The sequence below is a fragment of the Glycine max genome, chromosome 15 (genome assembly GCF_000004515.6).
Source record: "Glycine max cultivar Williams 82 chromosome 15, Glycine_max_v4.0, whole genome shotgun sequence".
Classification (NCBI taxonomy): Eukaryota; Viridiplantae; Streptophyta; class Magnoliopsida; order Fabales; family Fabaceae; genus Glycine; species Glycine max.
This window is the reverse complement of record NC_038251.2, coordinates 17,174,391-17,194,404: the sequence shown is the minus strand read 5'-3', so window position 1 is coordinate 17,194,404 and position 20,014 is coordinate 17,174,391. Positions and strand designations below refer to the sequence as shown.

At 35.5% G+C, this 20,014-nt stretch overlaps 1 protein-coding gene and 1 non-coding gene across 10 annotated transcripts; one reads left to right on the top strand and one right to left on the bottom strand.

Moving 5' to 3' along the window:
* LOC102664679 (cleavage and polyadenylation specificity factor subunit 4-like) lies at positions 1-17,874 on the top strand. 9 transcript variants are annotated; one of them, XR_005888898.1, is made up of 7 exons: positions 9-649; positions 770-785; positions 915-1,003; positions 1,449-1,538; positions 4,021-5,125; positions 8,681-8,759; positions 17,508-17,532. XR_005888898.1 is itself a non-coding variant. In XM_041010133.1 (7 exons), exons 6-7 carry the CDS (start codon positions 4,090-4,092, stop codon positions 8,701-8,703), a joined length of 1,059 nt encoding a protein of 352 aa, XP_040866067.1. In that variant the 5' UTR covers positions 10-334; positions 440-649; positions 770-785; positions 915-1,003; positions 1,449-1,538; positions 4,021-4,089; the 3' UTR covers positions 8,704-8,928. The 9 variants fall into 9 exon arrangements, 6 of the variants coding, with proteins under 6 accessions (XP_040866067.1, XP_040866068.1, XP_025981436.1 ...); XM_041010133.1 differs by lacking the exon at positions 17,508-17,532 and having other exon boundaries at positions 10-334; positions 440-649; positions 8,681-8,928; XM_041010134.1 differs by lacking the exon at positions 17,508-17,532 and having other exon boundaries at positions 10-338; positions 440-649; positions 8,681-8,928.
* Positions 17,875-19,782: 1,908 nt separating this feature from the next.
* Positions 19,783-19,889, bottom strand: LOC112999638 (small nucleolar RNA R71). The gene has a single exon (XR_003264849.1). It is a non-coding gene; the product is annotated as a small nucleolar RNA R71 (small nucleolar RNA).
* Positions 19,890-20,014: the final 125 nt, after the last annotated feature.

Sequence of the window (20,014 nt, the reverse complement as noted above, 5' to 3'; positions counted from 1 at the left end):
GACGATTTTGCGAAAACCGTCTTAAAAGATTGTCATTCTAAGACTAGAAGAGAGTATGTTTTTAATATTTATATCTCCCTCTCGCGTGCTTAAATGTTTGCTCTCCCTCTCACTCGCCGTAAGCGAGAGCCACAGAGACCTCTCACTCTTTCCCTCTTTCCCTTTCAGATCCCTTTTTCACTGGTTGTGGTTTTTGGTGCTGCACAACCAAAACCAGATCTTCAGATCCCTCTTTCCCTTTCAGATCTGAACGCGTATTGTCCCTCCCATGGCGTCAAAGTGCATCCTCAAGGAGCTCAAGGACTTGTAGAAAGACCCACCAACTTCTTGCAGAGTTGGTATCCCTTTTTTAGCGGTTATGGTGCTTCCCTATCAAGTTTTATTCTTTCCACTTCCGATCCCTAATTAATTGCCATTATTTTCCCCTTTTCAAAACCAGTTCATTTCGCTTACTAGTGTTCCCACAATCGAAACAAAAGCTTTCCCATTTTGCTTCATCATGCGAACAAGTTCCACCCAACCCTAAGTTGAAAACTTGAACGTCCGTTGTTCAAAATTAGACTTTGAAGAAAAGACATGGCCGCAAGAACAGTTGCCAAAGACATAATCACTCTTCGTGGTTCCGCAACAATCGTTAGCAAGTTCTTCGGTATTCATATCATTTTTCTCTTTTTTCGCTTTCCTCCGATTTCTTTGATTTTTGCATACTTGTGTATTTTTTGTGAACTTTTGCCTGATTTTTGTTTTTTTGGTGATTTTTTCAAATCAGAATATGCTGCCAGCAGGTTTGATCCTTGTATCCTGCATTTTTTAATTTTTTATTTATTTTGGGCCTTATTTTTTGCATTGCAATTATGCATGTGGCTGGAAAAGTTATGATATTTATAAGTATTTTAATATGGGAATTTGATCAGCATTCTCTACAACCATGGAGTTTATCCAGAAGAAAGCTTTGTGAAAGTTAAGAAATATGGCCTCCCTATGTTGCTAACGGAAGATGAAGGTGTCAAATCTTTTCTAGCAGATCTAACCTCTTAGCTCTCTAGTAACTAACACCCTAATTTGTTTCTTCTGTCGTGGTTCTTTTTTCATCTCTTGGAAGCTATAGAGAAATGAAAATAAGTCATTGTTTAGTTGGAAAGTATTGTTTGGATTAATTTATTCATAGTATAAAAGTTCATTTTAAGAAATGGTTTCGAATTTGTTATCATTTTTCCCAAACTATTTTGATTTCAAACGTGTCACACTCTAAATTTGCATGGCATATTGTCTTTTGTCACAACCGTGTTTTTTTTTTAAAGTTTTTCTATAAAATAAAATAAATAAATTAATAAATAAATTAGTAAAAGTAATTAGGTCATAAATTTCCACTATATAAATCAAATGTTAACCTAGACCAGCTTTTACAAAACACTTATGTTCCTTTTTTTTTTCTTCTCACGCACAAGAACCCTAACAGAGCAACCGGAGGAGGAGCTCTAGAGAGCACCAGAGACGTCATAATTGCTAACGGAGAACGTTTGAGCGACTACATCGAGGTAAGAGATGAGTTATTCACGCTTAGGGATTAGAAGGAACATGTATAGGGATCCCTAGAGGATCAATTTTTGGGTATTTTGGGTTGTTTTTATAAAATTTTAATTCATGAACCCTTTGAAATTGAATTTTTCATATGCTAAATTGAATGTAATATCTATTATTATGAAATTCTATGATTCTGTTTAGTGCATATTGATATGATATTGTTTAGTGTATATTGATATGATATTGTTTAGTGTATATCAGATTTTTTAAAAATTATCAATTGTTATTACTTGATTTATTTTGTATATCAACGCGTATGATTGTTCGTTGTTTGGCGCTTGTAATTTACCATTTTTTTTAGAATGTGTCAGTGAATTGTTATCATTGGAATAAAAAATTTGATCCAAATAATTGTATTCCTTTTTGTTTGTAATCAAATTTTTTTAACCACGCGTACATACTGGGCTTTGTTGAAATATATATATATATATATATATATATATATATATATATATATATATATATATATATATATATATATATATAAATGGTTGTACAGTAATTACAATTATTTCTTCATAAATGGTTGTACAGTAGTTATGTTTTCCGTTTTAAATATGTTGTAAATATTCCTTCATCATTGGTTGTGCAGTAGTTACGGTTTCTGCTTTAATACTATTGCAAATATTATTTTATGTAATTATATGTGTTAATAATTGCAAATATTACTTCATAAAGGCTGTGCAACAATTACAGGTTCTGCTTTACAAATTTACATATATATACATATTTGTTAATTCATGTAACTGTACTATGACGTATGACATATATTATTACATATAAATATATTTATACGCTTTAAGGTTAGATATATTTCATTGATCATAATTTGTGCTTACCTATTAGTTAAATTCTTACTAGTTAATTAATCGAGACTTAGAGGTACATATCATTATTTTATCCCTAAGTGTTTTGATTTGGTTAGTGCGTATATACTACCTGGAATTCTTATTATTAATATATTCCAGTTTAATTTATATTTTTGTTGTGTCAAGTAAATGTTACTATTGAATAATATGTGTAGGATGCATGAGATGCGATAAATTATTTTATTATGAAAATGTGATTGAGATAATGTGTAAGGGATAATCATTTGATACGTAATGGATTGTGAATTACATGACTGTTGAGATGTTGTATGTTTTGAGTTGTGAGCCATGAATTATGTAATCACACAATTGTAAGACCCTTTAAGGGCGACGAGTTAATGCGCGATGAGTTGTGATGGGATCCACTATGGGAACCCGATGAGTTTAATCACTTGAGGCGCACTGAGTTAAAATATATATTTTTAAAAAAATATACACAATTGAGATTTTGCATAATTCATAGGTAGAGTCTGTGTGTTCAAATGTTTTTTTGGGTTGGACCTGAATCAGAAGGGAGATGCCGTGACGGACTCTTCGGAGTGTAGGCCTTGGGGGTCATCCGGTTTGAGTGCTCCTTTAAGCCTGTGCTGATCCCACATGGTTGGAGCATTCTCGCAAAGCAGCGTGACCTTGACTGGTCTCCCTATGATTTCACTTAGTGAGAGTGACGTGACTTACCCATTGTGAGGCATGTTTTGTCATGTACTCCTAGGCGCCCGACGAGGCTTTTCACTGAAAAATGGTACCACATTGCATGTAGGCTTGAGTCTAGAGTATTTGTTACATAACGCATGTGTTTGACATTCATTGAGTTAACAATTTTGGTTTGATGTCACTTTCTGGAGTGGATGAACTTGAATGGATGTGCATAATGTGTGTGATTTTGTGAAGTGATGTTAATTATATAAATTCAACTTTAAGTATTATATGTTTTACATGCTCTAATATTTTATTATATATGAATGTGATAACTCATTCCCGGTGTGTGTTTGTGTTTGGGTTGATTGCCATTTGTTCAGGTGAGCCATCACATGATGAGTTCCATGATAGAGCCGGAGAGACTTAGTCTGTGATAGAGACATGCTCTGATAAGGGTGACATTGGGGCATAGGATTTTACTTCGCATGTTATATTTTCCGTAAACGATATAATTGTGTTATGTTTTCTGTTTTTAGTTTTTTTTATTTATTCATTCAGCATGGACGACCTTGTTTTGAGCTGGGATAACTTTTTTATTTTTATTCGAACAATTTCTATTATGTTTTCATTAAGTGATTGCGAACCCTTTATCTATTGAAATCAATTTTAAGTCAATGTGTTTTAAAAAAAAATTCTGCATGATTTTATTTCCTTTTATTCGTTATTTGTGAGGGTAGAGGGTGTCACATTTAGTGGTATCAGAGTAAGTCGAACCTTTCGGCCATGTGTGTTATGAGCTTTATGTGTTTCCTTGTGTACTCTAATGTGTTGTGTTTGTTTTGTTTAATTAGAAGTGTACTCTATTGTGTTGGTATATTTTGTTTTATTTTTTTTCTCTTTTCAAAGTTTTGTTGCTTGCGTGACATAGGAAGTAATGGATGGGAGAAATGAGCGAGAACAACTCCTTACCGAGGCCTTGAACAACTTGGCGTAAGTTATGGCCAATCAGGGAGGCGGTGGAGGAGCAACTATGTACCATGGTTTAGATCGCTTTCAAAGGAACAACCCACCTACCTTCAAAGGGGGTTATGATCCTGAGGGTGTTGAGGCTTGGCTGAGGGAGATTGAGAAGATTTTTTGGGTGACGGAATGTCAGGACCATCAGAAGGTGTTGTTTGCTACTCACATGCTAGCATATGAGGTGGAGTATTGGTGGGAGAACACTCGCCCACGTTTGGAGGGAGCAGGTGGTGCTGTTGTCCCATGGGAGACCTTCAAACAGACTTTTCTGGAGAAGTATTTTCCAGAAGATGTGAAGAATAGGAAGGAGATGGAGTTCCTTGAGCTAAAACAAGGGAGTATGATGGTGGCAGAGTATGCAGTGAAGTTTGAGAACCTTGTAAGGTATTTTCCTCATTATCAGGGGGAAGCTAGGGAGAGGTCCAAATGCGTGAAATTTGTCAATGGCCTCCAACCAGAAGTAAAGATGATGGTAAATTATCACGGTATTCACAACTTTGCACAGTTGACCAACATGTGTAGAATCTTTGATGAAGATCAGTGGGAGAAGGCTACTTTTTACAAGAATGCCAATGCTAGTCATGGGAAAGAGAAGAAGCCTGTGACTCACAGTCGTGCTAAGCCATATTCTGCCCCTCCCGGGAAATATGGAAACCATTTTGGGGGACAAAGGACTAGTGGAGGACATCACCTAGCTGGTGGGAGTTCTCAGTCAGTTAACAGAGTGTCTCAGCCTGTTGGTAGAGGTGGTGGTGGTGCTCCTACTACACCTACTACGCCAACCCGATGTGCTAAGTGTGGTAGGATGGGTCATTTTGCTCGTGAGTGCCCAGATAGTGACGTGACTTGTTTCAACTGCCGAGGTAAGGGCCACCTCAGTACCAGTTGCCCACATCCGAGGAGGGAGAAAATGAGTGGAAGTCTGAATAACCAGAACGGACAACCAAGGACCACAAGGAGAGTGTTTGCTTTTAGTGGTGTTGATGTCGCACAGTCTGATGATCTCATTCAAGGTATGTGTTTCATAAGTCAAGTTCCCTTGGTTGTATTGTATGATTCAGGTGCGACCCATTTGTTTATTTCTCGTGTCTGTGTTGAAAAACTTGCCTTGCCTATGTCTTCCTTGAAATTTGACTTGATTGTGAATACACCTGCTAGTGGGTCTGTTTTAACTTCTGATGTGTGTTTGCAATGTCCTGTCTTAATTTTTGATAAAAAAATTTCTTATTGACTTAGTTGTTTTACCTTTGAGTCAGATTAATGTTATTCTTGGTATGGACTAGTTATCTTCCAATCATGTGTTATTAAATTGTTTTGAGAAATCTGTTGTCTTTCTTGAGTCTGGTGTGAGTGAAGGTGATATGTTTTTGTCTGCTAACCAAGTTGAGGCATCTTTAAGGGAGGATGCACATGTATACATGATCTTAGCTAGTATGAGTGTTGAGACCAAAACCCCTGTGAGTGATATACCATTGGTGAGAGAGTTTCCAGAGGTGTTTGAGGAAGTGTTAGGATTACCACCTGAGAGAGAGGTCGAGTTCTCGATAGACCTAGTGCCCGGTACTGAACCCATATCCATAGCACCTTATAGGATGTCCCCTGTAGAGTTGAGTGAGCTTAAGAAACAATTAGAGGAACTCTTAGAGAAACAGTTTGTGAGGCCTAGTGTGTCACCCTAGGGAGCGCCGATGTTGTTAGTTAAGAAGAAGGATGGGACTATGAGGTTATGTGTAGATTATCGTCAGTTGAATAAGGTAACAATTAAGAATAGGTACCCTTTGCCTAGGATAGATGACCTGATGGATCAATTAGTGGGGGCTTATGTATTCAGTAAGATAGATCTTAGGTCAGGTTACCACCAGATTAGAGTGAAGCCTAAAGATGTTCTGAAGACTTCCTTTAGGACCCGTTACAATCATTATGAGTACTTGGTTATGCCTTTTGGTGTGACCAACACCCCTGGTGTGTTCATGGATTATATGAATATGATCTTTCACCCCTACCTAGATAGTTTTGTAGTGGTCTTCATAGATGATATCTTGGTGTATTCTAAGACTAGAGAGGAACATGAGGAGCATATGAGAGTTGTGTTGCAAACCCTCAAAGACAATAGACTGTATGCTAAGTTGTCCAAGTGTGATTTTTGGCTAGAGGAGGTGAGCTTCTTAGGGCACGTTATATCCCAGGGAGGGATAGCAGTAGATCCTTCCAAGGTAGAGGCGATGATGAGTTGGGAGAGTCCTAAGTCAGTGTTTGAGATTAAGAGTTTCCTTGGCTTAGTAGGATACTACCGTAGATTCATAGAGGGTTTTTCTAAGATAGCCTTACCTTTGACTAAGCTTACTCGTAAGGCTCAAGTTTTTGTGTGGGATGCCTAGTGTGAGAGTAGTTTCCGTACCCTTAAGGAAAGGTTGACCACTACACCAGTTTTAGTGTTACCTGACCCGAGTGAACCTTTTGTGGTGTACTGTGATGCGTCCAAGATGGGTTTGGGTGGAGTGCTTATGCAGCGGGGATAGGTAGTGGCCTATGCTTCTCGACAGCTTAAGATACATGAAAGGAATTATCCCACACATGATCTTGAGTTAGCAACCATAGTTTTTGCTCTTAAGCTTTGGAGGCATTACCTTTATGGATCTAAATTTGAGGTGTTTAGTGACCATAAGAGCCTTAGATATTTGTTTGACCAAAAAGAGCTTAACATGAGGCAGAGGAGATGGTTAGAGTTCCTTAAGGATTACGATTTTGAGCTTAGCTATCACCCAGGTAAAGCCAATGTAGTAGCTGATGCCTTAAGTAGGAAATCCCTTCAAATGTCTGCTTTGATGGTTAGAGAGTTGGACCTCTTAGAGCTATTTAGAGACACGAGTTTGGCATGTGAGATCACCTCTAGTAGCATTAAGTTGGGTATGTTGAGAGTTACCAGCGAACTCTTGAGCGAGATCCGTGAGGGTCAGAAGTCGGACCCATTCTTGTCAGCTCAGTTAGAGTCCATAGTCGCAAGGATAGAGAATAGTTTTAGAGTGGGAACTGATGGAGTCTTGAGATTTCAGGATAGGGTGTGTGTGTACCTAAGCTTAGGAGAACGATCTTGGAAGAGGGTCATAGAAGTAGTCTGAGTATCCACCCGGGAGCGACTAAGATGTATCAGGACCTTAGGCAGATGTTTTGGTGGTCGGGTATGAAGAGAGAAGTTAATGAGTTTGTCCTTGCATGCCTAGTGTGTTAGAAAGCTAAGATAAAACACCAAAAGCCTTCAGGGAAGTTGCAACCTTTAGAGATACCTGAGTGGAAGTGGGATAGCATCTCCATGGATTTCGTGGTGGGGTTACCTAGGACCCCCAAAGGTTTAGATTCCACTTGGGTTATTGTAGACAGGTTGACCAAATCTATTAACTTCATCCTAATTAACATTAGATATTCCTTAGAGAGGTTAACTAGCTTGTATGTCAATGAAATAGTTAGACTACACGGTGTTCCTTCTAGCATAGTCTCTGATAGAGATCCCAGATTTACCTCTAGATTTTGGGAGAGTCTTCATAAAGCCTTGGGGACCAAGCTTAAGTTGAGTTCTGCTTACCACCCATAGACTGACGGTCAAACCGAGCACACCATCCAATCCCTAGAAGACCTCTTGAGAGCCTGTGTGTTAGAGCAGAGGGGTAGTTGGGATAGTTTCTTACCCTTAATAGAATTTACATACAACAATAGTTTTCACTCTAGTATAGGTATGGCACCCTACGAGGCATTGTATGGTTGAAGATGTAGGACACCTCTATGTTGGGTAGACCTCGGTGAGAGCATTGCCTTAGGACCTGAGGTCGTTCAACATACCACTGAAAAGGTCAAGTTGATCCAAGAAAGAATGAGAGAAGCCCAAAGTAGGCAGAAGAGCTACTGTGATAAGAGAAGAAAGGATCTTGAATTTGTTGTAGGTGATCATGTATATCTAAGAGTCACTCCGTGGACTGGGGTTGGCAGGGCATTGAAGTCCCGTAAGCTCACACCTAGATTCATTGGTCCCTTTGAAATCCTAAAGCGTGTCGGCCCAATGGCCTATCAAGTGGCTTTGCCACCATCTCTCTCAAATCTCCACAGTGTCTTCCATATCTCTCAGCTAAAAAAATATGTCCATGATCCGTCGCACGTGATCGAGTTGGACAATGTCCAAGTGAAAGAGAACTTGACATATGAAACACAACCACTGAGGATCGACGATCGTATGGTTAAGCAACTAAGGGGGAAGGAGATTTCCTTGGTCAAAGTAGTATGGGGAAGTGCTTCGGGCGAGGATGCCACCTGGGAACTAGAGGGTCAGATGCGTGATGCATATCCTATCTTATTTGATACCGGTAAGTTTCGGGGGCGAAACTTTTTTTTTAGGAGGGTGGAATTGTAACAACCGTGTTTTTTTTTTAAGTTTTTCTATAAAATAAAATTAATAAATAAATTAGTAAAAGTAATTAGGTCATAAATTTGCATTATATAAACCAAATGTTAACCTAGAGCAGCTTTTACAAAACACTTTTGTTCCTTTTTCTTCTTCTCACGCACAAGAACCCTAACAGAGCAACCGGAGGAGAAGCTCTAGAGAGCACCAGAGACGTCACAATTGCTAACAGAGAACGTTTGAGCAACTACATCGAGGTAAGGGATGAGTTATTCACGCTTGGGGAATAGAATGAACATGTATAGGGATCCCTAGAGGATCAATTTTTGGGTATTTTGGGTTGTTTTTATAAAATTTTAATTCATGAACCCTTTCAAATTGAATTTTTCATACGCTAAATTGAATGTAATATCTATTATTATGAAATTCTATGATCCTATTTAGTGCATATTGATATGATATTGTTTAGTGTATATTGATATGATACTGTTTAGTGTATATTAGATTTTTTTTAAATCATCAATTGTTATTACTTGATTTATTTTGTATATTAACGCGTATGATTGTTCGTTGTTTGACGCTTGTAATTTACCATTTTTTTAGAATGTGTCCGTGAATTTTATCATTGGAATGGAGAATTTGATCCAAATAATTGTATTCCATTTTGTTTGTAATCAAATTTTTTGAACCACGCGTACGTACTAGGCTTTGTGTGTGTGTGTGTGTGTATATATATATATATATAAAGTAGATATTAAGCTTTTTGGGTGAAAGTGCCTATACATGATTCCTCGTGTTGCTGTTTGAGATTTCTATAACAATAATAATAATAACAAATAAAATAAGGTTATAGAAATTATTTGCTTTTCATAAATAAATTAAATATTATTATAAAATTTTTATTTTATTTCTTTTCAGTTATATATGTTATATAAGCTAGTAATTACAATTATTTCTTCATAAATGGTTGTACAGTAGTTATGTTTTCCATTTTAAATATGTTGTAAATATTCCTTCATCATTGGTTGTGCTATAGTTATGGTTTCTGCTTTAATACTATTGCAAATATTATTTTATGTAATTATATGTGTTAATAATTGTAAATATTACTTCATAAAGGCTGTGCAACAATTACGGGTTCTGTTTTACAAATTTAGGTATATATACATATTTGTTAATTCATGTGACTGTACTATGACGTATGACATATATTATTACATATAAATATATTTATACGCTTTAAGGTTAGATATATTTAATTGATCATAATTTGTGCTTACCTATTAGTTAAATTCATACTAGTTAATTAATCGAGACTTAGAGGTACATATCATTATTTTATCCCTAAGTGTTTTTATTTGGTTAGTGCGTATATACTACCTGGAATTCTTATTATTAATATATTCCAGTTTAATTTATATTTTTGTTGTGTCAAGTAAATGTTACTATTGAATAATATGTGTAGGATGCATGAGATGCGATAAATTATTTTATTATGAAAATGTGATTCAGATGATGTGTAAGGGATAATCATTTGATACGTAATGGATTGTGAATTACATGATATTTGAGATGTTGTATGTTTTGAGTTGTGAGCCATGAATTATGTAATCACACAACAGTAAGATCCTTTAAGGGCGACGAGTTAATGCGCGATGAGTTGTGATGGGATCTACTGTGGAAACCCGACGAGTTTAATCACTTGAGGCGCACTGAGTTAAAATATATATTTTTTTAAAAATATATACAATTGAGATTTTGAAAACAATTGAGTAGTTGTGTGCATTGCATAATTCATAGGTAGAGTCTGTGTGTCAAATGTTTTTTTTGGGTTGGACCTGAATCAGGAGGAAGATGCCGTGACGGACTCTTCGGAGTGTAGGCCTTGTGGGTTATCCGGTTTGAGTGCTCCTTTAAGCTTGTGCCGATCCCACATGATTGGAGCATTCTCGCAAAACAGCGTGACCCTGACTGGTCTCCCTATGATTTCAGTTAGTGAGAGTGACGTGACTTACCCATTGTGAGGCATGTCCTATCCTGTACTCCTAGGCGCTCGACAAGGTTTTTCACTGAAAAATGGTACCACATTGCATGTAGGCTTGAGTCTAGAGTATTTGTTGCATAATGCATGTGTTTGACATTCATTGAGTTGACAATTGTGGTTTGATGTCATTTTCTGGAGTGGATGAACTTGAATGGATGTGCATAATTGTTGGATTGAGTGGCCTCAGAATAATTAAGAAGGGGGGGTTGAATTAATTATTCCTAAACCTTTACTAATTAAAAAATTACTCTTTTAAGGCTTTTACTAAATTGTTAAGAGAATGAGGAGTAGAAGAGAAACTTAACAGAAATTAAAAGCGGAAATTAAATGCACAGCGGAAAGTAAAAGTGTAGGGAAGAAGGAAACAAACACACAAGAGTTTTTATACTGGTTCGGCAGCAACCGGTGCCTACATCCTGTCCCCAAGCGACCTGCGGTCCTTGAGATTTCTTTCAACCTTGTAAAAATCCTTTTACAAGCAAAGATCAACAAGGGATGTACCCTCCCTTGTTCTCTTTGAACCTAGTGGATGTACCCTCCACTAGAACTGATCCACAAGAGATGCACCCTCTCTTGTTCTCAGTCAAACCCAAGTAGATGTACCCTCTACTTGTACCACAAAGGATGCATCCTCCAATGTGTTAAGACAAAGATCTTAGGCTGTTAAACCTTTGATACTCAATGAATGGGGATACAAAAGAATTCTCAGGCGGTTAGTCCTTTGAACACTTTTGTATTAGGGAATGGGAAGAATCAAAAGAATTCTCAGACTGTGTCGTTTTGAATTCTTTGACAAGGGAGAAGGGAGACACAAATAAATTCAGGCGGTTAGTCCTTTGTTCTTTTGGAAAAGGGAGAAGAGAGACACAAAAAGAATTCAGGCGGTTAGTCCTTGGCGAATTCTTTTTGGCAAAGGGAGAAGAGAATGGAAAGGATGAATAACACAAGTTTTCATGGTTTAGAAAACCAGAAAACTTCAGAAAGCTTTTGGTACAAAGAAGAAGAAGAAGTTCAAAGAGATTCAAGGCTTGTAAAGGATTGATTGGAAAAGTAAAGTGTAAAAAGTCTATTAGATTGAAAGAATGAATTTTTTTTTCAAAATGCAAAACAAAGCCTTGCTTTTATAGACTCTTCATGTTTGGCCAAGAAGACCATTTAGAAGAGTTATAACTTTTAGAAAAACTTAAAACCAATTTGAAAAAGTCAAAAACCTTTTGAAGAGTTACATCTTTCGATTTATTCATAAACAGTCACTGGTAATCTATTACCAAATCAGTGTAATCGATTACACAAAGCTTTTGTATGAAAGGATGTGACTCTTCACATTTGAATTTGAATTTCAACGTTCAAAGGCACTGGTAATCGATTACCAAAACATTGTAATCGATTACAGCTTTTTGAAAATAATTGGAACATTGTAAATTTAATTTGAAAACTTTTTCAAAACAATTTTGCTACTGGTAATCGATTACAACAATCTGGTAATCGATTACCAGAGAGTAAAAACTCTTTGGTAAAAGGTTTTGTCTAAAACTCATGTGCTATTCAAAGTTTTGAAAAAAAAACTTTTTAATACTTATCTTGATTGAGTCTTCTCTTCATTCTTGAATCTTGAGTCTTGAATCTTGATCTTGATTCTTGAGATCTTGAACCTTGAATCTTGATTCTTGTCTCTAGACTTTCTTCTTGATTTTTATCTTGAACTCTTGAATTGTTCTTGATTCACTTGAGTTGTTCTTTGATTGATCTTTGAGCTTTTTGTCATCACCTTTGTCATCATCTTTTGTTATCATCATTGTTATCATCAAAACACCTTTGAATCACCTTTAAATCACCTTTGATTCACCATGAAGCTTTGCTTCTTCAATCTCCCCCTTTTTGATGATGACAACTTCTGAAATCAAGAAACACACACACTTTTTCCTAGTCGATCACTCACATAAATTCTCCCCCTTTGTTTTTGAATTTATGCTTATCTTAAAATTAAATTAATTACTCATGTGAGTTCTTGATTTAATCCCATTTCTCTCCCCCTTTGGCATCAACAAAAAGCCAAAGTGCGTATCAAAATATAACTAAACATTCATACAATGTTCATGAAAAAATATCAACCAAATCATGAAGCAAGAAGCAAGAACCATAAAAACCATGAAGCAATCAACCATGAATAGATTAACTATAAAATCCACATAGTCAAATAACATACTTGTTCAACCATACCATGCAAATAAGGAAATAGTAAATTGTTCAAATACCATAATAATATAGAGAATTATTTTGATAAGTCACTAACATCTATTAGTCCTAATTTTCTTCTAATGTTATAGAAGGTATCTTTACTTAGTGGTTTTGTAAAGATGTCTGCAAGTTGATTTTTAGTATCTACAAACTCTAAAACAACATCACCTTTTAGAACATGATCTCTAATAAAATGATGCCTAATTTCTATATGCTTGGTTCTAGAGTGAAGAAATGGATTTTTAGATATGTTTATGGCACTTGTGTTGTCACATTTTATGGGAATGTGATCTAATACTATTTCATGGTCAGATAGTTGTTGTTTCATCCACAAAATCTGTGCACAACAACTACCAGCAAAAATGTATTATGCTTCTGCTGTGGATAATGCTACACTATTTTGTTTCTTGCTATTCCAAGAAACAAGTGCAGACCCTATGAATTGACATGTACCACTAGTACTCTTCCTATCTATTTTTGATCCAGCAAAATCTGAATCTGAGTATCCTATTAGGTTGCATAAAGTATTCTTAGGATACCATAATCCTAAACTAACTGTTCCTAATAAATATCTTATAATTCTTTTCTAATAGGAATTTACTTAATTTTTCATACCAAGCCCTAGGTGCTTGTTTTAGGCCATAAAGTGTCTTCTTTAATCTATAGACATGGTCTAGTTTTTGTGAATCTTCAACCCAGGAGGTTGTTCCACATATACCTCCTCCTGAATTAGACCATTTAAGAAAGCACTTTTGACATCCATTTGATATAGTTTAAAATTCATAATAGATGCATAAACTAATAACATTCTAATGGCTTCTAATCTAGCTACAGGTGCAAAAGTTTCTTCATAGTCTATACCTTCTTCTTGGTTATATCCTTTTGCTATAAGTCTAGCTTTATTCCTGATTACTATACCATTTTCATCCAATTTGTTTCTAAATACCCATTTAGTTCCTATGATTGGATAATCTGAAGGTTTTTCTACTAATTCCCATACATCATTTCTTTCAAATTGATTTAATTCTTCTTGCATAGCTACTATCCAATGGTCATCTATAATAGCTTCTTTAAAGTTTTTAGGTTCTATTAATGAAACAAATGCCATATTATTGCATAAATCTTTAAGAGAGTGTCTAGTTGTTACTCCTTTTGAGATATCACCGATGATGTTGTCAAGAGGATGATTTCTTGAAGTTTTTCATTCTTTAGGAAGATTATCATTTTCTTGTGCTGTGTCATCTTGATCATCCTTGTCTTCATCATCTCTCTTTCTTTTCAGATTTCTTTTTTCATTTTGAGTATCTTCCAAAGTATCTGCAATATCATCAACAAACTCCTTTCTTGGGGAGGTAATATTAGTTTCATCAAAAGTAACATGTATTGATTCCTCAATTGTCATAGTTCTTTTGTTGTATATTCTAAATGCTTTACTATGTAAGGAATACCCAAGGAAGATACCCTCATCTGCCTTGGCATCAAACTTTCCTAGACTTTCTTTACCATTGTTTAGAAAAAAACATTTACATCCAAAAACATGTAAATGTGCAATGTTTGGTTTTCTATTGTTAAAAAGTTCATATGGGGTTTTCTTAAGAATAGGTTTAATTAAGGCTCTGTTCATAATATAACATGCGGTGTTAACTGCTTCTGCCCAAAAGTATTTTAGAAGAGGTGTGTCATTTAAAAGAGTTCTAGCAATTTCTTCTAGGGCTCTATTTTTCCTTTCTACTACTCCATTTTGTTGGGGTGTCCTTGGTGCAGAAAAGTTGTGTTCTATGCCATACTCATCATAAAACATTTCAAAATCATTGTTTTCAAATTCACCTCCATGATCACTTCTGATGGAGATGATTTTGAGATTCTTTTTGTTTTGAATGACTTTGGCAAGTCTTCTAAATGCATGAAATGCATCATTCTTATGAGTAAGAAATAAAGTCCAAGTATATCTAGAATAATCATCAACAATTACTAATGCATAGTAACTTCCACCAAAACTCATGACCCTAGATGGTCCAAACAGATCCATGTGTAATAATTGTAATGGTTGAGTGGTAGAAACAATATTTTTAGATTTAAAGGATACTTTTGTTTGTTTACCTTTTTGGCATGCATCACATAACTTATCTTTTTCAAATTTTAATCAAGGCAATCCAATAACTAGATCTTTTGAAATTAATCTATTTAGATGATCCATGTTAATATGAGTAATTTTCTTATGCCACAACCATGGATCACAATCTTTACTTGAAAAGCATCTATCATTTACAGATTTTTGTTTTAGATCAATCATGTAAACATTATTTTCTCTAAAACCTATATGTTCAATATCTTTGTCATGCTCATGCTTAATAACGCATTTTTCATAATCAAAATATACTTTATATCCTTTATCACATAATTGACTAACACTTAATAAACTATGCTTCAAACCTTCTACAAGCAACACATTTTCAATTGGAGTAGAAGAAGTCGTACCTATTTTACCGACTCCAATAATTTTACCCTTGTTGTTGTCTCCGTATGTAACATGTCCACTTTTCTTGGGGGAAATAATTGTGAATTTGGATACATCACGCGTCATGTGCTTGGAACATCCACTGTCTATGTACCATTGCTTCCTTACAAAATCTTCTTTGTTATTCTCATCAGATTTTGTCATGAGACACAAGTTGACTTGGTCTTCATAATGATCTTTGAGTAACCTGTTCCTGAAAATACGTTTGAAAGACAAAGAATCTAAAGAGGCCATTAATCTTGAAGTTGTTAGACTTTCTACAAGAAACATGCTCTCATACCACTTGTTGGATCGAGTGGCCTCAGAATAATTAAGAAGGGGGGGTGAATTAATTATTCCTAAACCTTTACTAATTAAAAAATTACTCTTTTAAGGCTTTTACTAAATTGTTAAGAGAATGAGAAGTAGAAGAGAAACTTAACAGAAAGTAAAAGCAAAAATTAAATGCACAGCGGAAAGTAAAAGAGTAGGGAAGAAGGAAACAAACACACAAGAGTTTTTATACTGGTTCAGCAACAACCGGTGCCTACATCAAGTCCCCAAGCGACCTGCGGTCCTTGAGATTTCTTTCAACCTTGTAAAAATCCTTTTACAAGTAAAGATCCACAAGGGATGTACCCTCCCTTGTTCTCTTTGAACCTAGTGGATGTACCCTCCACTAGAACTGATCCACAAGAGATGTACCCTCTCTTGTTCTCAGTTAAACCCAAGTAGATGTACCCTCTACTTGTACCACAAAGGATGTATCCTCCAATGTGTTAAGACAAATATCTCAAGTTGTTAAACCTTTGATACTTAGTGAATGGGGATACAAAAGAATTCTCAGGCGGTTAGTCCTTTGAACACTTTTGTATTAGGGAATGAGAAGAATCAAAAGAATTCTCAGACTATGTCGTTTTGAATTCTTTGACAAGGGAGAAGGGAGACACAAAAGAATTCAGGCGGTTAGTCCTTTGTTCTTTTGGAAAAGGGAGAAGAGAGACACAAAAAGAATTCAGGCGGTTAGTCCTTGGCAAATTCTTTTTGGCAAAGGGAGAAGAGAATGAAAAGGATGAGTAGCACAAGTTTTCAAGGTTTAGAAAACCAGAAAACTTCAGAAAGCTTTTGGTACAAAGAAGAAGAAGAAGTTCAAAGAGATTCAAGGCTTGTAAAGGATTGATTGAAAAAGTAAAGTGTAAAAAGTCTATTAGATTGAAAGAATGAATTTTTTTTTTTTCAAAATGCAAAACAATGCCTTGCTTTTATAGACTCTTATGTCTGGCCAAAAAGACCATTTAGAAGAGTTATAACTTTTAGAAAAACTTAAAACCAATTTGAAAAAGTCAAAAACCTTTTGAAGAGTTACATCTTTTGATTTATTCAGAAACAGTCACTGGTAATCGATTACCAAATCAGTGTAATCGATTACCAAATCAATGTAATCGATTACACAAAGCTTTTGTGCAAAAGGACGTGACTCTTCACATTTGAATTTGAATTTCAACGTTCAAAGGCACTGATAATAAATTACCAAAACATTATAATCGATTACAGCTTTTTGAAAATAATTGGAACGTTGTAAATTCAATTTGAAAACTTTTTCAAAACAATTTCGTTACTGGTAATCGATTACAACAATCTGGTAATCGATTACCAAAGAGTAAAAACTCTTTGGTAAAAGGTTTTGTCCAAAACTCATGTGTTATTCAAAGTTTTGAAAAAAAAAACTTTTTAATACTTATCTTTATTGAGTCTTCTCTTCATTCTTGAATCTTGAATCTTGATCTTGATTCCTGAGATCTTGAACCTTGAATCTTGATTCTTGTCTCTAGACTTTCTTCTTGAGTCTTGAATTCTTCTTGATTCTTATCTTAAACTCTTGAATTGTTCTTGATTCACTTGAGTTGTTCTTTGATTGATCTTTAAGCTTTTTGTCATCACCTTTGTCATCATCTTTTGTTATCATCATTGTTATCATCAAAACACCTTTGAATCACCTTTGATTCACCATGAAGCTTTGCTTCTACAATAATATGTGTGATTTTGTGAAGTGATGTTAATTATATAAATTCAACTTTAAGTATTTGATGTGTCATCATTTTCTCCTATTTCTTAACCCTTTTTGTCACCATTTTAATTACTGATTAGCCTTAATTATCAAATTAATTATGCAGTTTTATCATTTGGCCCTACTGGACTAATTTTGTGTTTTTAATTTAATTTCAGGAGAATTATAAGCAATTGGGCTTTAATCCAGAATTGGGCTTGGACTTGAGGAGAGCAGACAATTTTATTCTACCAAATCTTATCTTATCCAAATTTTATCTCATCTAGATATCATCTAGATTTTATCTTATCTTATCTTATCTAGATTTTATTTTATCAAATCTTATATTATCTTGTCCAGATTTTATTTTATTAATGGGCTTGGACTTAAAGCAGATTTGTAAGCTTTGGGGGCTGAGAACCTATATAACAGTACCAAGGTTTTAGTTTAAGGAGTCTTTTCGTTTTTGGAGAGAGAATAATTTTAGGTTTTGCCATTCCAGTTTTTACTATTCACGTAGCAATAAAATTTCATTTTCTGCTTCAATCTGCAATTTCGTTTTCTACTGATTAATGGAAGGTTAAGTCTCCAGCGTTGTTTTCTCTTGAGGATCAAGTACAACTCTCTTTGAGGTTTTATTATTACTATTGAATTCTGATCAGTTTTTCCTCTTCACCAATTACTCTGTATTTGTTGCTATTAATCCATGCATGCTTAGTGCTTGATTAATTGTCTCTGTGCTTAATTTATGTTCATGCTTAATGATCAGTTTCGTTCATGATTAATTGGTGTATGTGTTGCTTAATCACATAATGACAGCCTTATGTTAAATTTCGCTTAGTAATTTAATTTAGGGTTGGATTAAGTGGTTGAACTGATAAAGGATAAATTCTCGTAACCTAGGATAAGAGACTTGCTTGTGAATCAAGGGGAAACAACGTGCTTTAATTATGTTATTTTCTAATTAAAATTTGCTCGCTGTTTAAATTACAAAAACAAACAACCCCCCCTATTCATTACTGTTTTATTACTACCTGTTACGAACGTTTGGTTGACCATTGCTCGTTGGGAGACAACCTAGGATCACTTCCTATATATTGCATTTTTAATGTTTATTTGATTCGGGTATGGCCTCGATCAAATTTGGCGCCGTTGCCGGGGATAAGTGGGCCAAAGGTTCATAATAGTGTTTAGTTATCTTATTTTGTGTAGCGTTCTGTTTTGCATTTCAGTTGCATTCCCTGTTTAGCGATTGTTCCAGCTTTGTGTTTTGCTGTGAACAGTGATGAACAGTGATTAGCAACTGGGAATTAACGATTGATTTTGAAATTTAATTAGCGATTTTTATTTTGATAGTTAGAGTTGCTATTTATGGCTGATTTTTTGTGTGGTAGCTTCTTTTAATCCATATTTTGTGTGAAAAATACCAGGAGCACTTGGTGTGGCAGTATTTGAGAGAGACAAAACTTTTGGGAACTTGTTTTTAGCAAAACTTAAAACGGCCATAACTTTTGCTCTGGGTATCAGAATGACTATTATTATATATGCATTTGGGGTAGAAAAAAATTTCCCATAGTGTGGCAACCTGCTTTAGCCGGTTGGGGTCTCCCAAACTCGAAAAATCAGCTGTTTACTAAGTTTTTTATTTTTTATTTTTCAAGTATTATTGTCCTATTTTTCTAAACTTTTCTTAAGTATTTTTCATAGTTAGACTTTGAATTTTTGTTTCAAATTTTTGTGCTATCTTTTCATGATTTTAGGGTGTTGCTCACAAAATTTCAGCTCATTTGGATATAATTTGATTATAGTTGTAGTTTTAACCCTCCCCTAGTGCTTGTTTGAGAACACATTATTTGCTGCATATAGCGCATGACTAAGGGCAATCTAGGTGATTTACAACCCTTTGATCCTGAAATAGATAGAACCTTTCATAGATTAGTTAGGCATAGTGTGCATCCTGATCATTTTGTGCATTTCGAGCATTGTGAGCATTTTGAGAATTCTGAGTATTCTGTTGCTGGTGATTCTGAATATTCTGATTTTGAGCATTCAACTACTAATTTTCATACTGAGAACATGGATCAACCTCCACCTCGTGAGAGGACTCTTAGGGAGATGGTTGCACCTAATTTCACTTATGAAAGCTTGTGCATTCAATATCCCGATGAGGGTGTTTCATATGTTCTCAAGACTGGACTGATACATTTGCTGCCCAAGTTTCATGGTCTTGCAGGTGAAGATCCTCATAAGCAACTTAAGGAGTTCCATATTGTTTGTTTCACCATGAAGCCCCCTAATGTCCAAGAAGATCATATCTTTCTAAAGGCTTTTCCTCATTCTCTGGAGGGAGTGGCAAAAGATTGGCTATACTACCTTGCTCCCAGGTCCATTTTCAGCTGGGATGACCTTAAGAGGGCATTCTTGGAGAAATTCTTCCCTGCATCTAGGACCACCGCCATCAGAAAAGACATTTCAGGCATCAGGCAACTTAGTGGAGAGAGCTTGTATGAGTACTGGGAAAGATTCAAGAAATTATGTCCAAGCTGTCCTCACCACCAGATTTCTGAGCAACTCCTTCTTCAATATTTCTATGAGGGACTTAGCAACATGGAGAGGAGTATGATTGATTCTTCCAGTGGTGGAGCTCTTGGTGATATGACCCCTGCTGAGGCTAGGAATTTGATTG